The 17,235-nt window shown below is 40.5% G+C and overlaps 1 protein-coding gene across 4 annotated transcripts in view; it reads right to left on the reverse strand.

Moving 5' to 3' along the window:
* The window catches only part of tcf12 (transcription factor 12), an 83,232-nt gene that overhangs the window by 33,242 nt on the left and 32,755 nt on the right, over positions 1-17,235 (reverse strand). For all 4 annotated transcript variants that reach the window (XM_063476023.1, XM_063476041.1, XM_063476012.1 and 1 more), the window contains exons 6-8: positions 6,834-6,895; positions 4,695-4,827; positions 2,171-2,223 (exon numbers count right to left, since the gene is read on the reverse strand). In XM_063476023.1, coding sequence (XP_063332093.1) covers positions 2,171-2,223; positions 4,695-4,827; positions 6,834-6,895 — 248 coding nt within the window. The remainder of the gene's footprint in view (positions 1-2,170; positions 2,224-4,694; positions 4,828-6,833; positions 6,896-17,235) is intronic.

Below are 17,235 nucleotides of genomic sequence, written 5' to 3' on the forward strand. Positions count from 1 at the left end.
GCTCCATCATGTAGTGTACACACACATCACGCCTGGACTTGCATCTTCCATTGCCCATCTGATTTAAAACTCTGAAATTTATTTTTAGACTGAGGGAGCAAAGAATACAAGCTGGGGAATAAAGAGGGGATTTGAGAATGAAATAAATAAATAAGAAAATTCCCAGCAGTAGACATAATGATGGGAAGCACTGTGTTGATTTTTTTTTTTTTTTTTTTTTAAATCAAGCAGCTATTCAGGTCTCTGGTGAGGCTCCCGCGTTTGCTTACACAAGCAAAAGCTTTCGGTGGCATATGCAGCTGCATTCATGCTTTACAGGTACGCTGCAGGCTCTTCACACAGCTGCCTGTGGCAAAGTAAATCTGACTCCAGGTGCGCCTTCCCCTCGACACTTCTTCAACGGCAAACCTCGCTACTTCCACAGCCAGCAATACAAACACGGCTCTCAGCTGATAACCATCCTCAGAAATGCAGCTTACACTCCCTCCAACAGTCACCAGACACACCTTTGAAGGCCGCAGGTAGCACTTTTCCCCATCCGATAGCTGCTACACCCATGCCTCACCTTTGCTTCCTATTAGCTCACTAAGCAATAAAGTAACAGCTCCTAAAAGCTGCCACACAACCTCCCACTCTAACATTTTCCACATATGCCAACTAAAAGAATAAAGAGGAGAAAAACTCTTTATGTTTTCCTTTCTCTGTCAGCAGGTAAGAAGAGACCTATAGCCCTTTATTCAACACTGCCATCTTTATTCTTTCAAATGGGATCAAAGACTAACTGGGATAATTCCTCCAAGCTCCAGGCTTTATCTTCTGAGCGGTACTGAGTGACAAGAAGAAGCTGTATTTTATCCCATGCTCTGTCACTGTTTTTCCCCATCTAGCATTGTACTGCTTGATTGTACTCTTATGAGTCACAGAACCGCACCTGCGCCCATGTGTTAAGTACTGACAAATAAAAGCCCAGCGTCCATTTACACAACAAAGAGATGTAACCCGCGAGGCAACCATTCTTTGCCTCCCTCCCTCCGTCTGACAAGACCTCAAATATATCACTTACTTAAGAGGAAGGCAGCGCACGTTCCTGCTCCTGCCAGGGACTGCTCTCTCTCCCTCATGCTCTGACAAACTTCTTTTCAAATACAAATCCAGAAACAAAACACATGCCACCCTTTTATGTTCGGTGGCCTGTTCCATATTTAATTTCAGAGTAACAGCAGTAGAGGTGATGATTATCAAAGCTCTGCAAGGCAAATCCAGTCTCAGACTCCCTCGCCAAAAGAAGAAAAGAAACCCCGTCATTGTTTAAGGAAAGAAAATGTAGGATTTTTGGTAAACCAGTGGCTTCTGATTAAAAAGGAAAAAACATTTTTTAAAAATCCTTGTCTTCTACTAGTTCTGAGAATTCAAGGCAAAGCCTAATAAAAACCTCTGCCGATCCACCGGGGTTTTTAACAATGAACATCTGACTTAGTGATTTATGCATATTAATGAACTCCAACACCCCCTGTCTAAGCGAATACAAGCTGAGCTCCACACTTCTCTGCATCCTAATGGTTTCTGCTCCACCGGGATCATTACCAATAGAAATTTCAGATATTCTGTGCTATTAATCTCTGTCTGTCCTCCTGTTCGGCTACGTAATGACTAATTAAACATCAAAAGAGCAGAGCTGTGGATCCGCTCTGACAGCCTCTCTTTCTCCCAGGAGAGGCTGTGAGGAGGCTAGACTGTGACAGGGCAGCACTGAAAATCAATCACCTCAAGGTCCACATGTGTATTCACACACTCGCACGCACGCATGCATGCGCTTTTGCACGACACACCAAAAAATCTGCAGGAAGTTGTCGCCCGCCGAGACCTTTACGTGCTCGGATTAAAACAACAAGCATGTAAACAACAAACACTAAAAGTCAAAATCAAACAGGCACCACCGCAGTCGCTGTTGAACAAGCCGCACAGAGACAACACAATTTCAATCCGAGAAGTGTGCCGGGGTTGTCAAGAGCGCTCTGTGTGTACAACTGTGAAAAGGGAGGGTGTGTAAGTGGTAAAGATGTGTGTGTGTGTGTGTGTGTATGTGTGTGTGTGTTTGAGTGAGTGTGTTTGTTTAGGTGAGCTCACTGTGAAATCTATTTATATGAGAGGTAGATGATCTTCCACTCACAGATGAAGGCAGGCCAGGAGGGACCTTGCGAACCTTTTTTGTTTGGAGAGGATCTGTGGAAAGATGAAAGCAGGGTGTATTCATTCAAAGGCAGAAAACAAAATAATAAAGAGGCAACTGTACAGAAGCCATAACTCACCAACAAAATCCTAAGAAGCATTGTTTGTGATTTTCACATAAAGAATAAAAGAAAACTACACACAATCCTACATGACATATCAGAGAAATATGTCGATACTTGTTTTTTTGTGTGTTTTTGTCATCGCTCTTTCAACGCAGCCTGATGACGACTGAAGCCAGACACCAAAGCAGGGTGTGTTCATATTAGGGCTGGCCAAGTTTTATATCAAATGTGGAGTTATTACAGCTGTAATTTTTTATTTAATCTTATCAAGTGATTATATAAAACTAACCTAAAAGCTAAAAAGAGATGTAAAAATCAGTAACTAAAATAAATATAAAAACTAGACTTTTGAAAAAAAGGAAAACTAACTGAATTATTTACCATTATTTACCTGCTTGTTTCAGTTTAGCTTTTATTAGTTTTGCCGTTACTTTTAGTTTTCCTTTATTGTGCAGTGGATGTTAAGACTGTCAAACAATTAACACTGTCACGCAGACGCCCCAAGGCTCGATAAACATTAGAAACAAAGCCTCACCATGGCTGTACATAAATATAAATAAGTATTTAAAAAAAATATTTACATAGCGAAAATGAGAGAATCACAATTTTTTTGATATAATATTAACAGAAAGTTTCTTTTTCTAAAAGAGCTCATTTAGATCTTGGAAATGGTTTCACACCTGAGGAACATCACACTAAAGTTGGATGAAAATGTTTGGTTTTTTTCCATATTGAAGCTATAATATCTGTGAAACCACACACATGATTTGGGCAATTTTAAAGAACATGTGCCCTGAAAATGTGAAGCTGTAAATAAAACAACCTACTGTGATTTCTACTCATCAGAGATCAAACATACAAAATACCATATTTTTCGGATCATAAGGCGCACTGGATTATGAGACGCACTGTCGATGAAGGGGTCTGTTTTCATACATAAGGCGCACTGGATTATAAGGCGCATTAAGTGAAACAAAACAGATAAGTCAAACTTTACTCAACTCACTCTTCTTGCTTCCTCCACTTCTGTACCAGTGATTCATTAATGTTGAATTCTCTCGCAGCTGCTCCATTCCCATGTTGTTGCAGTATATTAATAACTAACCTCGAATTGTGGATGGATTATCTCAGTTGTTCTCCTGACTGAAGTTTGGTCCATTTACAGCATACTGCCATGCGATTGCATTTGTCAAAAACCATCGGGAACCCTCACGTTAACTTAACTTAACTTAACTTAAAACCAAACTGCTGTTTAGTTTTCTGTCTTCATTTATGTTGGAAGTGATAGCAGAGCTGTACGTTTTATTTTTTCCAGAAATCTCTCAGTCAGAACATGCTATATCACGTTTAGGTAACTAGCGAAGCTAGCGAGCTAACGTCCTGCTAACTTCCAACTCCGTTAAAGTTAATAAATTCTGTTTTCATGAATGCCTGGGTGTTAAACGTAATTGTTACACCTGGTAAAGCAGCAACGCTGATCATTTTATTAAAGATGAAAGAATTTAGACAGTTTTTAACTCTCAGTAATGCCGGAGTGTTCGTTTGACTTTGGGACCTGAAGGGATGGAGTTTTGGACCCAGATTACTGGAGTCCACGAGGCTTCTGTCCTGACTACGGTAGCCCTAATGCTAAGACAATCCATCAAGCGGTGCGGCTTCGTAGCTTACCAAAGTCGTACTAAAACATTTTTTGACAGATTATTCAGCGCCAAACACCACACAAAATCGTATCGAGGACAGTAAGCACAACCAGAATTCATACATAAGGCGCACAGGATTTTAAGGCGCACTGACGATTTTTGAGAAAATTAAAGGATTTTAAGTGCGCCTTATAGTGCGGAAAATACAGTACTTCAGTTAACTTTACCTTAACTTGAGCTACACTCCTGATAGTGTGTGATCATAGAGCCCCAGCGCCTAATAATTACTCTACTCCTTTGCAGGACCTAGCTCAAGTAGTTTTCTACATAATTGAATTTAAATATTGCACCTCAAAACAGGAGCTTGAAAAAAATGCCCAGATCCTCATCCTGTTTTTTTTTTTGGTTTTTTTTAATCAAAGTAATGACAGTAGGGACCTAAAATGTTGCACATTTCTGATTAAAATACAATATTTTCCTTCTTTCCCCTGGAATTTATACAGGCAAATCTGAGATGAGAGGCATATGAAGAACTGACTGAGCAATAGTTCGTATGTAATTGGGATTTCTCAAGCATGAGCTAAAGTGGTCCAAAAAACAATTTTATCAGAAAGGCTCGAATCCTGCATCGCATAATTAAGGCTGTCTTTATCGAAACTTGATCTACTTTTGGAGCACAGTGTGAAATTCAAATATTGTAAAACCTGCTTTGCTGGTCATTTAAGAGCACTTTTCTTTCAGTCATGAAGACGGCACTGACCGATGGCTGGAGGGTCTGGCAGAGAACGTCTTCTTGGATTGGCTGCAGTGAAGGAGAAGAAAGGAGTAGCAGACTTCCCTGACGTAGTCACTGAACTCGGACTCGCCAACCCAATGTCTGTCCTTAAAGAAGGCTGAAAGAGAAAACGCAGAAATGTTTAAAAACTAAAGGAAAAGATCAACTTTTATTGTCCAAACTGACCTTCAACCAGTCATTTTTTTAAGCTCTCTGCATTTAAACAGAGCTTTGTTCAAAATAACACATATTTTAATACAGAGAAGCACTCAGTGTCTCTCACTTGACCGCTTGTGAATAAGATCCTTCTTTAATACACTAACTTCAGTATATTTAAAAAAAACATGCAAAAAGTTTACTTCATGCTATGAATATTCTGAGTTATGTGGTTTCAAAGTAGAAAGCAGTTGATTTAAATTTTGCACTTTTAATTCACATAATTATTCCAGCTTTTATGAGCCCATATAACTTAAGTATCCACATGAAGCCTTCAGTGCTGAAAAGCATATTTAGGCTCTGTTAAAATCTAAAACCAAATCAGTTTTACACCCACAGCAAATGCCACAATCAAAAACCAAAATCTTCTTTTTGCTCAGTATTTTCAGCACTTTCTATGACCAGCTTTGAGCATTAACTTCTAATGCCTTTAAAATTTAAAGGCTATAAAATGTAACTGAGATGGAATACGTTCTTAAGCTCTGAAAATTGAATGTGTCTATAAGTTGCGAGGGCTCAGAATTTGGAAAAAAAATATTTAAAAGAATTAAAAAGTGTAAAATTGAGCCTTGCTCAATGTGCGTGGACATTTTGGTGAAATTCTGCATGTCTTATTAAATAAAAATCAGCTGACTGGGAACTTTCTGTCAGATCTGGTTGATTTTAAAAGAAATGAATAATAAGAAAAAAAGCAGAAAACAAAAAATTCTATTTTGTTTTAAAAAAAGATTTCACATATCTTTTTTTTTTTTAACATGAGAGGACAGACTCCGCCAGCCTTGAAAGCTTACCATGTTACCCTGTCACCAATATCTGTTTGACCTCTACAACCCTGACAAACTGGGTTAAGACGCCCAATTAAGAGCTTGGTCTAATTAGAGTAATCGGCTGGAGATCAGGAGAGCGTAGAGTGTGTGAGTGAGGTCAACTCAGCCCGATGAAGAGTAGTAGTAGTTGGCTTGAAAACCTGCCTCACGTGCCCTCTTGGATTCCTCTTTGCAAGCTGAGGATTGACACAGTTTACCACTGAGATGTTTCTATCTGATGCTTTAAAGTTCCAAATTTAGTTGGGACTAAAAAAACCTAATGTGTACATGAGAAGCAGCACAAAAGAAATGAAGATAATTTCGCTGATATGAAATGTAGGTCAGGAAAATAGTTTGCAAAAAAACAAAAAAAACAATCTGTCACTGATGCCGGAGCTTTCACATGGCACAACAGACCCACTTCTGCTGTTGCCTTTGTTCAGTGACATTGAATACCTGCAGCAGCACTGGGTCTGACCTCCTTTGTGCTACTGTAGTCAGTCTGGGAGGAACAACATGCAAACATCACTCAACAATCATCAGCTCAGCTCTTCCAGCTTGAATAGATCTCAAGATTGTACAAGCTTCCCTATTCCATGTCAGATTTTGTGGTGAAAAAATCCTGAAATTCTGATATTAAATGTTAAGAAGCTGCAGCTCATGTGAGGCACACCTCAGCACCAATATGCACAAAGGTACAAATGGTACCATGCTCTCCCAAAAAGCTGATTCTGTTCATCTGGATGTAGCGTTTTCAGTGGGAGAAACGTTTCCTCACTCATCTAAGTGACTTCTTCAGTCTCAGCTGACTGCAGGTTATATTTGCATAAGGACTGAAACTAGCACCACTGACGAACAATTGGCCGTGAGGTCAGTTTCATGATCATTCATATGCAAACTGTTACCATGCTGTCTTCTGAGCCAAGTTGGGAACTGTGTAAGTCTTGATTTACTGTAAAATGACCACATGGCTACACGTCATGTGCCAAGTAGCTCATGAGATCAGTCATCTTGTTCAGCTATTTGTCCTGATGTAAAACATTTTAAAAGCGGGATGGAAATGATGTAAAGGTCTATATAGAAGCAACAATGAGAGACTCACCTGGCAGCCAGATGCCGCAGGATCCCTGCCATATCCATGAAATGAAGCCCTCTCTGATTTACCTGTAAAACACACAAAAAAAGAATAATTACTATTTCAGTATTTTATGGAACTTTTATGGAATGCAGATGGTTTTATAAGTAATAACAGGCTGCGGTATTTAGCCTGCAGTCAAGCATTTAGCGCAAGATGAACACTTAATTTGCTGTAATGTGTTCTTAACTTTACTCACAGTGATTTGTACATTGTTGCACCTGTTTGCTTAAAACAGGATTTTCACATTATTCAATTTAAGGTCACACATTTGCTTCTGGAGGCTGTCTAGTACACAGTCAATCAAACAGTGCTAGTTAAAAGCAGCCACACTGGAGCGGTGAAGGCTGTGATGCAGCTCCTGTGCCGAGCAGTCACACAAATGAGGAGTTTGGTTTCCCTGTGCGTTGCCCTTGTAATGATTTAAAACATTATCGCTATACCTGATGAACACCTATTCTGCTGCTGTCAGATGTTGTCTACTAAGAAAAACTGAGGGCTTTAAATGAAAAAGAAAAAACTCACAAGCATGCTTAAATGTGGTAAAAATGTTATTGTAAAGGAAATATTCATATTTTTCTTTCTGGGTAACAACATGTAAACAACACAGAAGCCCACAAAGAGTCTACTGTAGTATACTGACATATCATTTAACAAATTTGGGAGCTTTTATTCGAGGAGGATTCTTTTTCTGTTTAGAGCAATAATAAAATATCTTTGGGCAATCTTGGAACTGCTGTTCCTTTCACTGAAGCGAACAGCCCAGTTTGTCCCACTTTCATCTGCTGTCTACTGTAATATCATCTGATGCTGGCAGGAAAAGGAAGGACACAAAGAACGAGGGATTGAATCAGTAGACGGATTAGCTGACGGACTCATGGATGTACATCAAGTGGAAATCTCCGGGGCTGAAAACTGAAGCCAAGTCCTGGCAGTTCCTCTAATGGCCACTTGAAGCTGTCTCCAAAAGTGAGGCAATCACTATAGACTTGCATGTTAAACTCAACAATTTTACAGCAGTAATAAACATGTTTACAGCCCAGTACAGAAAATGGTTTTGGTCTCTATTGATAGTTGGATAATTGGGCGGTGTGGTGGTGCAGTAACTAGCATTGTTGCTTCTCTGTTGTGAGCAAGAAGGCCACAGGTTTGAATCCCCTAGTCATGGTCTCCCCACAGTCTAAAACCAAACATGTTAGCTTAATTGGTGATTCTAAATTGGTGTGAATGTGTGTGTAAATGATTGGCACTGCAATATACTGATGACCTGTACAGGGTGTAGCCCATCTCCAGCAAGTCAGCTATTTAGATTTTTTTTTTCCAGTTTGAAGGTAGGGGTATATCCCTTTTGACAGGCAGAAGCCTTCAGGGTCTCAAATCTGAATCTGAGAAGCTGAACTGGACATAACCCTAACCCTGTTGGTGAACTGTAGAGCACTTTTAATGGAGCTATGTAGAAAAAATATGGCTTACTTTGCATTAATTGCGCTGAGGACCAAGAATTTTAGAACTTTAATAAGCCCACTATGACGTCATGTGCCCTCTCAACTTTCATACTGGTGCTTGAGGCAGAACGGACTCGCTGCACTCAAGGAAAGCAATTGCTGAGTCTTTCTCAGAGTTTACTCAAGAAAGTCTCACATCGGTTTCAAGATGTTGCAAGATGATCCCTCTCTGTAATCTCTGACCTCTTGCTCATACACGCCTGTCTTCAGTCCAGCCACGAAATGCCAAGTTACAAAAAACGTGTGCAGCAGGCCAACACTCTGTTTGTTAGCGAAACAACAGCAAGCATAAATGAGGCACTAGTCTGTTACTTAGCACCAACTAGTAGGTATGTGTGTCTGCTTGACACACACACAAAGTCCACAAAAGCAAAACTATTGCAGTCGACTGACATCTAAGTATGGCTCCAAAAACATCAACACAGCAGTGGCAAAATGGGAAGTTCTGAAACCAATATTTTATGTACAGAAAATCATTTACATTCAAGAGATCAAATGTACTCAACTGTCCTGCAGTAAATGGTTCAGTCACGAAAAGTTTCCTTATCTGGAATCCAGTAAAAGCAGGTTCTGTTACAAGCACTATTCAGCAGACCAATAGCAACACCTGCAATACTTCTGTAAAACTGCGTTATGACTCTCAAAGTTTTCAGTATGCAAAGTATGTTTTGGTGAATAATTACTGATCCAACTGTCAGAGTCCGTCTCTCAGTGTCAAATCCTCAGAGGAAGGCTCCCAAGGATCCGTCAGGGGGGGAAATAGACCTTAAAGCACACAACACCCATGAATCACACACATCACAATATCCACACTCAGCACTTTTAGTCCCCTGGAAAAAACAAACAAACAAATGAGAGCTCCTCTGGGAGAATGATGAATAACTTTAACGGCATCGTACATTATTTTTGTCAGACTTCCAAATATTACAAGCACAGACAAAAGTGTTGGAACTAAATTCTGTTTACTCTGGGGACAAGGTAAATATTTTTTGTGCGTTAAAAACCTGCATAGTTCAGATCTTTTGTTACACAATGACTGATCTGAACAGCACTTTCACATGCGCAGGTGAACCGAGGCACATCTAAGAGAATTCACTTGTGCTTATCTGAGCAGTCCTGCAGGAGACAGTTGTTCTGCATCTGTGCATACTGCCTTTAGAGATGAGGGAAGCTGAGGGACTCAGAGAGGATCGTTTAACTGGCAAAGCTGCTTCTTTTCTAACAATGATGTGAAACAGTTCTGAGCCATTGCGCTTGCAAAAAAGAAATAGGATTAAGTTGTCAGTTACCACCAACGTTTTCCATCATGGCAGGATGATGAAATGTCTCCTCTGAATCAGAATATTAATTTCTTTATTTTCTTTATTTTCTTCAATTTTCATGTTCGAAGACGGTTTAGTGAAATTCATTTTCACTCATCAGATGTAATCAGAGAGAAAGGTCTGGTCAAGTGCAAGAGTTGAATATTCACTGCAAGCACGTGTTCTGTCACACACACACACCGCGTCTGACGTGAATAATAAATCGTTAGTGTCGTAGGCCCAGACTCAAACAGCAGATGTGTTTGCAAAAACAGTCGCACTTTACACTATGACACAGAGAAGCAGTCCCTCAGGGCCATGAGAACAAAGCCTAACAGAACGAAGTCTAACAAGTGCTGCCTACTGTGTTTAGCCCTTTACATCGAGCGTGTTGCTAAAAAACTACATAAAATTCCCAATTTCTCAAATGGAAACTTGTACACACCGAAAGATCTGCAGGGGGGGGGGTCAACAAATTCATCCACAAGAAGCGATGATGAGCTGCTCTGGATTTTTCTAAAGAAGAAAGAAGAAACTGAGATTCTGAATTCATCCAATTCTCACAAGAAGGTTTGATCCAGCAGTAGAAGTTGATTCACGACTGCTTTCGTACATATTTCAGGATGTGAGCGGGGGCAGTTTCAGCTGTCGTCGGCAGAGTTGGGACCACATCAGAGGAGGCAGATAAATCATTTCAGAGAGCCGATTGACCCACAGCAGCGTCTAAGTGTGTGTCTGAGGTAAAACAGCATGGCTTTACTATTTCCATATCTTTGTAAAATTCAGTACCGGGTTGCGTTTTGTTCTACAAGTGCACTTGTTGCCAAATGCAGTGGTCTGATTAGTCAAAACATGTTTATTCAACAAAAAAAAATAATCCGAAAAATTTAGCTTAATCTGAAAAAATGAATGCCACAAATATGTCCTGCAAAATTACACGGTTCGCATGAACAGCTACAGAAGTCAGAAAACTGCTGCTTTGTATGTAATGTTACTTAATCATAATAGACAGGTTGCATTTTTCCTTAAATGGTGCCAATTTGCAAATATAGGGCATAGCTGTCTTGTTTTTTTGCTTTGATTACCCTGTTCTTGAGAGTAAAAACATCATTATTTAGCAAATTGAATTGACTTTAAGAATAAAACATCATGGAACAGCAAGTGTAATGTACAAAATATAGGTTTACAACTATCAGTGAGAAATAAGGTGTCAGAGCCACAAATTTGGAGAAACTGAAGCTAGACTAAGCACCTGTGAGACCACAAGACATGTCAACCCCCATTCAGACCGCACTCTATCTCTCATGAATCTGTCAGCAAGAAGAGATGGATGCAGCAGCACTCGAAGGACCAATCCAATGGCAGCGCTGGTTTAACTTCAGGAGTATGCACAGGGATCATGGATGAGCAGGTCTCTTAGCTTATTTAAACTATTCTTCAGCAAATGCAGCAGCTCTAACCTCTTTATCTGATCATGTTTCTCCCTGCTGGCCTCAGCAAACACTTCAGTGCCTTCTGCGATGTGTGGTGCAAAAACACAGCTTAAATCTCTCTGTGGTGTGATGTAGATTTACAGGAATTTGCTCACAAATTTCAGGAGAATTCATATTTATGACGCTGAGGTAAAGTAGAACAAAGTGATACATCAAATGGAACATATTGCTGGGCTGGCCGGTTCTAAAGCCAGGAGCCTAAATTAGCTGAATAAAATATCATGTAGTGACACTGTCTTCTGTCTGACGCACAAATACTGCAACTTACCGGGAGGAAAATAGGTCACAGTACAAAAGTGAATTTCCCATTAATGAACACGACTCAAAGTAACTTTTTAAACTGCACATTCATGATTGAATTAGTTACGTTTGAAGCTTATACATTAAAGCACATCCCTACTGTGAGGAAAGAGAATTAAAATAAAAGCAGGATTTAACCGTTTCATGTACTTGAGGCTTGTTATCGGCCGCATTTTGTTTTGCCTCCTCTGTGGAAGCCTGTGTGATCACAGCCTCACAACAAGAGCAACACAAATATTGTTATTATTACTTCCTGAGTACGCCCATTTTTTCTGTGCGGCTCTACATGGGACTAAAGCATGTGTTTTCTTTTTGTGCCGTCACAGGCCCACTAATGAGTCACCGAAGTGCAGTGATTGATAGACAGCACAATTCATTATGTGCCTTAAAACATCAGTGAGAGATAGAAAATGTAAGAAAGCAACGCGAGTAAAGTGGCTTAATTACCGCAATCACCATCAATAATACGAATGTATATATGCAGACATCACTCAGTATATCCCCAATGCAATGAAAAATCAATCTCAAGAGTGGGAAAAAAAAATCCCATCAATTCTGATTTAAATATTCGGCAAAGCTGCTCATTAGCATATCACTCAGAGATGAGAAGGTGTAACTACAATTTCACTGCAGAGGAGGATCCATCTTCAGCACAACGCAGCTGATTCACTGAGGTAAGTCTCTTTATCTCCCAGGCCACACACCTCATCGGCAGTTCGGTTAAAACCTAAAAACCTAAAATCCTGCAGCCATGCAACAAACTAGAAAAAGGACTTCCCCAAACAAATAGTATTATATTAATAAAGGAGAACAAATGGCAAACACTCTGGTGTGTCTGGGATCAGCCTTAGAGGAGCTTGGTCATTCAGAGGAGCTCAGCCGCTACTCCTCCACATCAGAAGGAGCACTCAAAGAAATGATTCTTCACCCTCAATAGACATGATAATAATATAATGATAATTTTGATTAAAGACTGCAACTGAAATATATGAAAACAAAGGTTTGCTAATTCAAATAATTCATTATTAAGGAAAATGTGTCTGTTATAAACTGAATGTATACCAGTCATTCCAGTAAATGTAACATTTTATGCTGTTTTTATGTAACAAAATTAAATGGAAAAGTTACTTGAAATAAAATTAAAGCCAGCATTTTAGACATAAATATTTTTCGACTGAGCCAACTGAGGGGACCCAGGGTCCTCCTAATTTTTGGGCATGTCCCATCTCAGAGGAGGCCTGTGCACATCCAGGACTGGAGAGATTAGACCTGTGAGACGGCCTAGGAAATGCCAAAGTCTCCTTAAACCCCCGTTAGTGACAGGAAATGGATGGATGGACGGATGAATCAAATACCAAACTGAAAACATCCAGCTCTCGGTGTTAACACACTGCAGAGACACTTTTGGAAGCTTTAACAGCTTCGGGTCTTCTTCTCTGTGTGGATATCTCACTTTCAAATACAGCACTGCAGTTTGTCACTGGCACCTTTGCACAGGCTGTGAACAGCCATCATGAAGTCATTCCACAGATTTTAAAGCATCGCTCGAGTAGTGCCACGCAAGGCTTTTCACACACTTGTAGTGAAGCTACTCTACTCAGAGTTTAAGAGTTTTTTGAATCATCATGCCACTCCAAAGTTTTTGGCACAGTGAAGCAGAAAAACTTTCATATCTAACAAATAATTTGGCTCTTCATGGTCCTATTGTACTACCACCGTGCTTCAGATGACACATATGATTTCCTCTGTGCCCAGTTTCTGCTAAATATAGCACTTTTATGACTTTTTTTTAGTTCACCTATTGTTGAGCCAGATCCAACAGTTGCTTTCCTCATGCTTTTCAGTCTTTTGCTGTTTTTCCATTCTCCGGGCTACTGCCATGTGCCTTTTATCAAGAGTGGCTGCTTTCTACTGTTTCTTCCACACAGACTACATTTCGCAAGTGTTACCCTGGTACATTAACTTCTGGCACGTTCTCTCACTGCATCTCAAGAGGGAACATATTTCTGTCAGTTTTCTCTTTAGGGTCTTGGTCTCCTTGTCTGCTTATTTCCCTTCTTGTTTTGGGGCTGAGCACATCTCTGTTTTTAATTTCCCAACCTGGACTGCTGGTACTCACCAAGCAAGATATTCACAACTGTCCAAGACACCTGTTTCCACTACTAGCTGTTACACAGCTACACTACAAAAGGTGGGAATTTGGTATTTTTGCTCAATAAGACTTCTGTAGATGTTTTCTATCATTTCATAACTTTAACCCACCAACCTCAGAGGGCACATACTTCTTAAACTGCTTAAAAATGAATTCCACATGGTGTTTCCTGCAACAGCCAGAGTATAAAACACAAAAGATGACAGATCATGTGACTGAGAACCATGATTGTCTTCTCAACATCATTAGGGCTTCATTATCCTTTCAATCATGTTTCAAAAGGCACAACTTTTACTCTAAAGGCGAATGTTCTCCATTTCCAGTTCGTGTCACACTGTCCAAGCTTCACTACTGCTCAGCAAGCAGTTAGTGCGTGTTTGCAGAAAAGTCAGTGTTTTCTATGCAAACAACAGGTGATCGCAACAAGCACCCTCTTTGCAAGTGATTTACCCAGCGACAGTCAGCAACCTCCAGCAATAACTTGCCAATCGATTATGGAATACAAATTTTTCCCAGCAAGCAGTGGTTGCCAATCAACCCTAAGGCCTGCGTGACTGAGGCCTTATACAACCACTGTGGTGTTAAAAATAGTGATTATCAAGTCATACAATTGAATAAACTCAAAAGAATAAACACATTTAACATAAGACTTTCATCCATCCAACCATCCATTTTTTACTATTTATCTGGGTTCAGGTCATGGGGGCATCAGTCTGAGCAGAGAAGCCCAGACTGTCTAACGGGCGTCTACAAAGCACCCCTCATAGGGTGTTAATAAACAAAATTAATTTAAATAAAAGCAAACAATTTGTAGGTAAATGCTAAATACAATCTGCACATTAAACCAATAAAAATGTAACTCATGCTTAAAAGACTTTAAATTTTACCTGCCAGTTTTAAACCAGTTCAGCGTCATCTGCCTAGAGCTAGTGGAGCAGAGTGTAAACAACAGTAGGTGCAGGAATTTTGCAGAAAAAAAAAGGCAAGCTGGCCAGTCATTCACAGCATGCCTCCTTATTGATCACAAGACTGCACCACAGTATAGCACTGCACTGTGCTGAGCCCCTTATTTTGATACTGTGAGAGGTAGTGACCTAAGCATCCCCAGGGATCAATTCAAAACCCTTGCCACAAAAACAGCCAATTAGCGAGCGTGCTTCACTGCCTCTCAGATGCATTCCAAGGGTCTCTTTTTTCCATCCAGAAAATGAGTCAGTTTCCTTCGCTCCAAGGAAAGTCAAGACCATGAAAACAAACACATTATACAGTATGAGGAATTATGCTTAAAGCAAGTGAACTTATCACACGCCGACTCAGTTAGTTTGTTTTTGCTGTGTCTGTGGATCTTTGCTTATACGCGTCATTATGTGATGACTCCCCATGATTTTTCTGGCTCCCAATGGGCCTTTGGGGGGTTACTACAGATGTAAGAACAACTGGTCAACATACAGCAAAAGTAACATTATTTCGCTGGAATCTGTGCATTTTTGACTATTTGAGTAAACCCGATGTGTATTACGGTCGAATACATCAAAACATAATGAATAAAACTGAATCCTTAACTCCTAAACTCAAAACGGTTTTTAAAAAAGGTTTAGTTGCAGCCAAGATTCAACATTTTTATGTTACTTTAGCATTTAAATGTAAATATTTTAATACAGCTTAATGCTGAATCCCTAAAGAAAGATGTGCACTACAGGAGTCAGACTCCGACGTGACTAAATGATAAACTGTCAGTAAGGTACTCTCAGCTATGCGACGCTAATGTTTTAGGCTGTCTAGGTGCCTTGGAAGTAAAATTAGACAGGCTCCATGGTTACTAATACATTCCTCTGGCAACCAGAGATGGTACAAGGACATGCCAGGCGTACACTCACTCGCTTTTCCCCCATACCTTTTAACACGCCTCCTTTTGTTTCCTTCACTTATGAGTTTGTGTACATCCATCCATCCAAGTCTGTTTGATGCTTCCCAGCAGATTTTTTTAGACTGTAAATAAAAGCTGACTGGGTTAGAGGTTAGGGCAGTGAATGTGTGTGTGTGTGTGTGTGTGTGTGTGTGTGTGTGTGTGTGTGTGTGTGTGTGTGTGTGTGTGTGTGTGTGTGTGTGTGTGTGTGTGTGTACACTGGTGGAAGATTTCTACAGCCCAGCATTAGAAACAACAGTAGGATAGAGGAAAATAATAGAGCCACAAAGCACCGAGGAAACATGACTCCCTCGCCCTGAGCTCAACATCAATTCTGCGCACAGCCTTGTCAGCGCCAACATTATTCAAAACAGCAAGAGCAAATGTTAATGAGTTCTTATTTGCATATTTATTTTTTTCTTTGTTGAAATGTCACTGATTATTATGTACTATGATGATAAATGCATCTGCTCACGCAGCCTGATGTGTAATTAGCCATTAGGTGGAATGAATAGATCAATTAAAGGCAAGGGACCAGGATTAAGGGAAATCAAACTGGGAAGAATGCAAGAAGGAGGAACAAAATAACACACTTGGCTCAGGGGGGGGGAGAAAACTATACTGCTTTTAGATGAGTCAAAAAAACCAGAAGGGGTTACTAATCAAGAGAAGGTGTCTAAATCAGCGAGATCAAACATATTCCTCGTTTTATTGCGCATTTTTTTTACCCCTGAAGTATGACTTTGAAAATCAGGAGCAGCTAGCTGCTGCCCTTCGCTCCAGCTAACCAGTTTATTTTCCCCCTAAAATCCATCTCTCTGTATGAGAGGAGAGATGGGGATTTCCTGATTGTATTTATCCCCTCTCCCAGGATAATCAGGTGCCGTGGCTCGGTCTATTTGAATTTCTTCTAACTCGGTAAAAGGGAAAAAAAGGGGGGTGTGGAGGTGGACAGGGGAAAATGTTTTCGCTTGGCCTTTGCCTTTTTCCAAGCCCAACTATTCTCCTGCCAGTGCTTGTTATTCACAAATGAGGAAAAAAATGCATTACTGCGGACCAGATGGGAACATTCCACATGACCAAACCAATCAATCACCTTGGTGGGACGCAGGTGTGACACAGCCGTGCAGCAACACACCATTTCACAGTCTATCAGGCACAAACACATGGTCACCAATCAATGGCACCCTGAGGACCCATGAGGAGGGGTGCTTCTCCGCAGCCTCACTGGTTCATAGCTGATGACTTCATAATCACACATCCATTCTCTCAGTGGAGAAAGGCGATGAGCTCCCTAATAACGTCTCCCACCATGTGAACACCAACACTGTAATGGATGCTGCTGTAGCGGGGACACTAACATGCTCCCCTGCATCTCGCATTCACGTGTGAGCTCAGCGCCATCATCTCTGCGAGGATGAGACAGAGCGCTGTCTGGGGAAACAAGAGCACATTTAACAAGCTGAAGAAATGTCCCCCAGCCGGCTATTAGAATCAAGTCAGTGTGTTGCATCAAAGTACAAGCCAAACAACTGTTGAACAGCGAAACAACAGAGAGAGCCGGAGAGAGGTGAAGGACAAGGAAGGATACACACATGGGTTAGGAATGCTGATCCAGCTCCAAGCACTGTGGGCATATTTCCTTACGCAGATAAACCCCTAAACCCCCCGAAAAGTCTTGAGAACAAAAGCCTGCACTAAATAAAACACAC

Source organism: Pelmatolapia mariae, linkage group LG1 (genome assembly GCF_036321145.2).
Source record: "Pelmatolapia mariae isolate MD_Pm_ZW linkage group LG1, Pm_UMD_F_2, whole genome shotgun sequence".
NCBI classification, from domain to species: domain Eukaryota; kingdom Metazoa; phylum Chordata; class Actinopteri; order Cichliformes; family Cichlidae; genus Pelmatolapia; species Pelmatolapia mariae.